This window comes from Lolium perenne, chromosome 2, assembly GCF_019359855.2.
Source record: "Lolium perenne isolate Kyuss_39 chromosome 2, Kyuss_2.0, whole genome shotgun sequence".
NCBI lineage: Eukaryota > Viridiplantae > Streptophyta > Magnoliopsida > Poales > Poaceae > Lolium > Lolium perenne.
In genome coordinates, this window is record NC_067245.2 from 178,298,153 (window position 1) to 178,306,197 (window position 8,045).

The 8,045-nt window shown below is 46.0% G+C and overlaps 1 protein-coding gene across 1 annotated transcript; it reads left to right on the forward strand.

Moving 5' to 3' along the window:
- The first annotated feature begins 1,528 nt into the window (after positions 1 to 1,528).
- On the forward strand, positions 1,529 to 4,277 carry LOC127328945 (uncharacterized). The gene is made up of 2 exons (XM_071825529.1): positions 1,529 to 2,728; positions 4,212 to 4,277. The coding sequence occupies exons 1-2, from the start codon at positions 1,529 to 1,531 to the stop codon at positions 4,275 to 4,277; spliced, it is 1,266 nt and encodes a 421-aa protein (XP_071681630.1).
- Positions 4,278 to 8,045: the final 3,768 nt, after the last annotated feature.

Here is an 8,045-nt window from a genome sequence, read left to right on the forward strand (position 1 = left end):
AAACAATACAAATTAAAAAGAAAACAGGTTTAGGGGGGGGGGGGGGCTAAAACCCTAAACCTGCGGCGGCCTTTAGTCGCGGTTGGCTAGAAGAACCGCGACTAAAGGTCCTCCGCCCCGACGGTCGCCTGGCGCCCACGTGGACGGGCCTTTAGTCGCGGTTTGTAAGCAACCGCGACTAAAGGGGGGGCCTTTAGTTGCGCTTATTTGGTCGCGGTTGCGCAACCGCGACTAATGGCAGTTGCGAACCGCGACCAAAGGCCCTTTTTCCACCAGTGTTGGTTACTGACCGTTAATTATTATGCTCGGTTTATCAAGTCAAAAGTCCTTTCAAAAAATACACTGAAATATATCTAGAATTTGGAGTTTATATAAAGTTTAAACCTATAATCTCAGTATGCATTGTGAGTGTCATCACCAATATGGAACAATAGGGAAGACAAATAGAGGGTAGGCCTTTTAGCTCCAAACTCAAGTTCCTTACATGTTTTTCCTTTATAACTTGCATCAATACTTTTCATGGTAGGGAGAGAAACGCCTGAAATGCATCTTGGCTCCACTGGCGGCGCTACAGGTTGACCAACCTGGGCCGTGGCCCAACCTTTTTTTTTGTGTTTCACTGGTAATATTCAGGCCCACTAATAAAAAATGGTCACTATGTGGGCTGTTTAGACCTATTTTGCTGCCTGGCCCAGTCTTACAATTGCTCCATGCTCCGCCACTGCTTGGCTCATAGATGCAAGTACACCCACCGCTCAAATTACTATTGTTTAAAAAATCAGCTGAGATACCAATTTATCTTGAATCGGGTGGTAGCATATAAAATTTAGGCACATTGGCTGATTTATCACTGGAACCAATATTTTGACCGATTTTTAATCTAATAGCCAACTCCGCCTATGTTGTCTCAACATAGCCGGTCCCAAGCCCGGGTAAAGGAGGAGGGTTGTGATAGGCGAGGTGAGCCAACGTAAAAAACTCAGCCACTCTTATGGAGATGAAACCCAAAGGAACCTCGTTGGGGCGTAACCCTCTTAGCGACGCGCCACATCGGAACCTGGGTGTGGTGTCAAATGGGCAAGGGCCGGGCTGTCACCCCCTTGGTGGCGCGCCGTATCTTGATCTGGATACGGTGATAAGTGAGCAAGGGTCAGGTCGCCGCATCCTTAGTGGCGCGCTGCACCGACGCCCCGGTATAGTGAAAAATGAGCAAGGGTCTCCACATTTGACTCGACGAGTGCGGAGGGTAAGGAAGTTAGCCGAGCCTAGGAGGATACGCTTAGGTAGCTAGAACGTAGGGTCCCTGACGGGTAAGTTACGGGAGTTAGTTGATACAGCGGTGAGGAGGCGTGTTGATGTCCTATGTGTCCAAGAGACCAAATGGAAGGGACAGAAGGCGAAGGAGGTGGATGATACCGGTTTCAAGTTGTGGTACACGGGGACAACTTCAAACAAAAATGGAGTAGGCATCTTGGTCAATAAGAGCCTCAGGGATGGAGTTGTGGACGTCAAGAGGCAAGGGGACCGGATGATCCTTGTCAAGCTGGTTGTTGGGGACTTAGTCCTCAATGTTATCAGCGCGTATGCCCCACAAGTAGGCCACAATAAGAGCACCAAGAGGGAGTTCTGGGAAGTCCTGGAGGACTTTGTTAGGAGGGTACCTATTGGTGAGAAGCTCTTCATAGGAGGAGACCTCAATGGCCATGTGGGTACATCTAACATAGGTTTTGAAAGGGTGCATGGGGGCTTTGGCTATGGCATCAGGAACCAAGAAGGAGAAGACGTCCTGAGCTTCGCTCTGGCCTATGACATGGTCGTAGCTAACACCCTCTTTAGGAAGAGAGAATCCCATCTAGTGACGTTCAGTAGTGGTCTACACTCTAGCCAGATTGATTTTGTCCTCTCTAGAAGAGAAGACAGATGCGCCTGCATTGATTGTAAGGTGATACATGGAAAGAGTGTTGTCCCTCAACATAAGCTGGTGGTTGCTGACTTTCGCTTTAGGATCCGTGTCCAGCGGGGTAAGCGCGCCAAAGTCGCTAGAACAAAGTGGTGGAAGCTCAAGGGTGAGGCATCACAGGCTTTCAGGGAGAGGGTTATTAAGGAGGGCCCTTGGCAGGAAGGAGGCGATGCAAACATGATGTGGACGAGTATGGCGATCTGCTTGCGGAACGTCGTTGTAGAGGAGTTTGGGGTGACTAAGGGAAGTAGAAGGGAAGCTAAGGATACCTGGTGGTGGAACGATGAGGTCCAGAAGGTTATTAGGGAGAAAAATGACTGTTTCAGATGCCTATATCTAGACAGGAGTGCAGCTAACATGGAGAAGTACAAGGTGGCGAAGAAGGCTGCAAAGCGGGCGGTGAGTGAAGCAAGGGGTCGGGCGTATGAGGACCTCTATCAATGTTTAAACACGAAGGAAGGCGAAAGGGACATCTATAAGATGGCCAAGTTTAGGGAGAGGAAGACGAGGGATGTCAACGAAGTCAAATGCATCAAGGACGGAGAGGATCAGCTTCTTGTGAAGGATGAGGCGATCAAGCGTAGATGGCGGGAGTACTTTGACAACCTTTACAATGGAGAGGTTGAGAGCTCTACCATTGAGCTAGAAGACTCCTTTGATGATACCAGCATGTGCTTTGTGCGACGTATCCAGGAGTCTGAGGTTAAGGATGCGTTAAGGAGGATGAAAGGAGGCAAGGCGATGGGTCCTGATGGTATCCCCATCGAGGTGTGGAGAGGCCTTGGAGACGTAGAGATAGTATGGCTAACTAAGCTTTTCAACCTCATTTTTCGGTCAAACAAGATGCCCGAAGAATGGAGACGGAGTATTTTAGTACCAATCTTCAAGAACAAGGGGGATGGTCAAAGTTGTACTAATTACCGTGGAATCAAGCTGATGAGCCATACTATGAAGCTATGAGAGAGAGTCATTGAGCACCGCTTAAGAAGGTTGACAAGCGTGACCAAAAACCAATTTGGTTTCATGCCTGGGAGGTCTACCATGGAAGCCATCTTCTTGGTACGACAGCTGATGGAGAGATACAGGGAGCAAAAGAAGGACCTTCATATGGTGTTCATTGATTTGGAGAAGGCCTATGATAAGATACCTCTGAATGTCATGTGGTGGGCCTTGGAGAAACACAAAGTCCCAATGAAGTACATTACCCTCATCAAGGATATGTATGATAATGTTGTGACAAGTGTTCGAACAAGCGATGGCGACACTGATGACTTTCCAATTAGAATAGGGCTACACCAAGGGTCAGCTTTGAGCCCTTATCTTTTTGATTTGGTGATGGATGAGGTCAGAAGGGATATACAAGGAGATATCCCATGGTGTATGCTCTTTGCGGATGATGTGGTGCTAGTCGATGATAGCCGAACGGGGGTTAATAGAAAGTTAGAGTTGTGGAGGCGAACTCTTGAATCGAAAGGTTTTAGGCTTAGTAGAACTAAAACTGAATACATGAGGTGCAGTTTCAGTTCTACTAGGCACGAGGAGGGAGAGGTTAGCCTTGATGGGCATGTGGTACCGGAGAGAGACTTTTCGATATTTGGGGTCCATGTTGCAGAAGGATGGCGATATCAATGAAGATGTGGGCCACCGAATCAAGGCTGGTTGGATGAAGTGGCGCCAAGCTTCTGGCGTACTCTGTGACAAGAGAGTGCCACAAAAGCTAAAAGGCAGGTTTTATAGGACAGCTATCCGACCTGCGATGTTGTATGGCGCTGAGTGTTGGCCAACGAAGAGACGACATATCCAACAGTTAAGTGTAGCAGAGATGCGCATGTTGAGATGGATATGTGGCCACACAAGAAAGGATCGGGTACGAAACGATGATATACGGGAGAGAGTTGGGGTAGCACCGATTGAAGAGAAGCTGGTCCAACATCGTCTCAGATGGTTTGGACATATCCAACGGAGGCCTCCGGAAGCGCCAATGCATAGCGGACGGATAAAGCGTGCTGAGAATGTTAAGAGGGGTCGTGGTAGACCAAACTTGACATGGGAGGAGTCCGTTAAGAGATACCTGAAGGTTTGGAATATCGACAAAGATTTAGCCATGGATAGGTGTGCGTGAAGTTAGCTATCCACGTTCCGGAACCATGACTTGGCTTCGAGATCTTATGGGTTTCAACTCTAGCCTACCCCAACTTGTTTGAAACTGAAAGTCTTGATTATTGTTGTTGTTGTTGTTTTAATCTAATAGCCAATTTCGCCCGATTTTCTGTATGATGGCCCATCCTGTCAAGGAAACTTCCTTGTAGCTGTGTGAGTCTCACCGTCGTCGCTGGTCTTTGGTAGAGAATGTTACTAGAACGATCAAAGGCGCGTAGTAGAGTGGGAACACGTAGCTAGGTACGCATGGCCTGTTCGCCGCAGCCACTACTCTGTATCACTATCAGTACGTGGGGACAGCCCACAGCATGGGGAGCCAAGTTGACCTTGAAACGTACACCAAAAACATTCGCTCTGTTTCAACGTTCGAGATACGGTAGCAACGAAGGGCACCGACCGACCTCATATGCATGCTGTAGGCTGTAGCAGCGAGTCCACACGAGGTGCGCGCCTGCCGCCCCCGTGGGCGCGCGCGGGCTTGCACACTGCCGCAAAATGACTTCGCCACACATTGCCGCAAAATACCCCTCCCAACTCACCACCCAGCTTTAATTTGCAACAAGTGCAACGCGTTGGCTGCACAATGAACAGCCCAAGTCAAGTCGGACACGGAACCTTTCTTGGCAGCAGTGACAGGCCACCGCCCAAAACCCGACCAAAGCGGCGAGCCCAGCTATCGATTGACATGCTACGACTTCTTGTCTAGGGTTTAGTCTACTCGGTTAATTATTCCATCCAAACCCTTACTCCCTCTTGGCCTCTTTGATATTTGTATTGAGCTGGTGTTAACTGTTAAGGAGTGCTTTTGCAAAATGATGGAGTTGTGAGGAAAGTGCTGTGATAATTTGTGTTGAACAATGCCCTTTGTCTCGGGATCGGTTTCATGTTATATAGGCCACAACATCGGCAGGATTTACATTGAGTTTGTTTACAACTTGGAGAGGAGATAAATGAGATTTGGACTGATCCTTATAAATCGAATCAGCCCATATACAAACTACTAACAACCTCTATCTCTAAAACATGTTACGGTAACTATCCTTCACACCCCTCCTCAATCACAACTCTCTTGAGGTTGAGATTGTGCTAAAACTCTTGGAGTTGCCGTGCTGTCAATGCTTTTGTAAAGCCATCTGCCACTTGGTCTTGTGATGGTATGAAGCGGATCTCAAGCAATCTCTTGCTAACTCTGTCTCTTACAAAATGGAAGTTGATACGTCTCCGACGTATCGATAATTTCTTATGTTCCATGCCACATTATTGATGTTATCTACATGTTTTATGCACACTTTATGTCATATTCGTGCATTTTCTGGAACTAACCTATTAACAAGATGCCGAAGTGCCAGTTCCTGTTTTCTGCTGTTTTTGGTTTCAGAAATCCTAGTAACGAAATATTCTCGGAATCGGACGAAATCAACGCCCAAGTTCCTATTTTCACCGGAAGCATCCAGAACACCCGGGAAGGACCAGAGGGGGGGCACTGGGCCCCCAGACCATAGGCCGGCGCGGCCCAGGCCCTGGCCGCGCCGCCCTATGGTGTCGTCGCCCCTTCGACCCTCCTGCGCCGCCTCTTCGCCTATATAAAGCCCCTGGATCGAAAACCCTGAGACGTTCGACGAAAACCACAGAAACCTTCCAGAGCCGCCGCCATCGCGAGGCCAAGATCTGGGGGACAGGAGTCTCTGTTCCGGCACGCTGCCGGAGCGGGGAAGTGCCCCCGGAAGGCTTCTCCATCGACACCGCTGCCATCTCCACCGCCATCTTCATCACCGCTGCTGCTCCCATGAGGAGGGAGTAGTTCTCCATCGAGGCTCGGGGCTGTACCGGTAGCTATGTGGTTCATCTCTCCCATGTACCTCAATACAATAATCTCATGAGCTGCTTTACATGATTGAGATTCATATGAGTTTGTATCACAATTCATCTATGTGCTACTCTAGCAATGTTATTAAAGTAGTTCTATTCCTCCTGCACGTGTGTAAAGGTGACAGTGTGTGCACCGTGTTAGTACTTGGTTTATGCTATGATCATGATCTCTTGTAGATTGCGAAGTTAACTATTGCTATGATAATATTGATGTGATCTATTCCTCCTACATATGCATGAAGGTGACAGTGTGCATGCTATGTTAGTACTTGGTTTAGTTGTATTGATCTATCTTACACTATAAGGTTACTTAAATATGAACAAATTGTGGAGCTTGTTAACTCCGGCATTGAGGGTTCGTGTAATCCTACGCAATGCGTTCATCATCCAACAAGAGTGTAGAGTATGCATTTATCTGTTCTGTTATGTGATCAATGTTGAGAGTGTCCACTAGTGAAAGTCTAATCCCTAGGCCTTGTTCCTAATACTGCTGCGTTATCGCTGCTTGTTTACTGTTTTACTGCGTTACTACTGCTGCAATACTACCACCATCAACTACACGCCAGCAAGCTATTTTCTGGCACCGTTGCTACTGCTCATATATATTCATACCACCTGTATTTCACTATCTCTTCGCCGAACTAGTGCACCTATTAGGTGTGTTGGGGACACAAGAGACTTCTTGCTTTGTGGTTGCAGGGTTGCATGAGAGGGATATCTTTGACCTCTTCCTCCCTGAGTTCGATAAACCTTGGGTGATCCACTTAAGGGAAAACTTGCTGCTGTTCTACAAACCTCTGCTCTTGGAGGCCCAACACTGTCTACAGGAAAAGGAGGGGGAAGTAGACATCAAGCTATTTTCTGGCGCCGTTGCCGGGGAGGAAAGGTAAAAGGTACTCACACTCCAGATCTCGGCTACCAAGCTATTTTCTGGCGCCGTAAGTACTCAAAGCTATTTCCTTTAGATCCTGCAATTGCATCTTTTTGTTTCTTGTTTACACTAGTTTGGCATAATGGACACCAATGAGCTTCTTATTCTATTTCCTGATTTAAGACATGGATGGTTTGATCCGAAAATTAAAAAACCCATGGAACATATTAGCATGAACACATTGAACACTATTGTTGCTAATGATATGGAAAATTCTAAGCTTGGGGAAGCTGGTTTTGATGAGCATGATCTTTTTAGTCCACCAAGCATTGAGGAGAAAATTTTCTTTGATGATACTTTGCCTCCAATTTATGATGATTATAATGATATTGGTCTTTTGGTACCACCTACTATGGAGAGTAAATTTTGTTATGATTACAATATGCCTCCTATATTTGATGATGAGAATAATAATGATAGCTACTTTGTTGAATTTGCTCCTACTACAATTAATAAGAATAACTATGCTTATGTGGAGAGTAATTATTTTATGCATGAGACTCATGATAAGAATGCTTTATGTGATAGTTATATTGTTGAGTTTGCTCATGTTGCTACTGAAAGTTATTATGAGAGAGGAAAATATGGTTGTAGAAATTTTCATGTTACTAAAATGCCTCTCTATGTGCTGAAATTTTTGAAGTTACACTTGTTTCATCTTCCTATGCTTGTTACTTTGCTCTTCATGAACTTGTTTATTTACAAGATTCCTATGCATAGGAAGCATGTTAGACTTAAATGAGTTTTGAATTTGCCTCTGGATGCTCTCTTTTTGCTTCAAATACTATTTCTTGCGAGTGCATCATTAAAACTGCTGAGCCCATCTTAATGGCTATAAAGAAAGAACTTCTTGGGAGATAACCCATGTGTTATTTTGCTACAGTACTTTGTTTTATATTTGTGTCTTGGAAGTTGTTTACTACTGTAGCAACCTCTCCTTATCTTAGTTTTGTGTTTTGTTGTGCCAAGTAAAGTCTTTGATAGAAAAGTAAGTACTAGATTTGGATTACTGCGCAGTTCCAGATTTCTTTGCTGTCACAAATCTGGGTCTACCTCCCTGTAGGTAGCTCAGAAAATTAAGCCAATTTACGTGCATGATCCTCAGATATGTACGCAACTTTCATT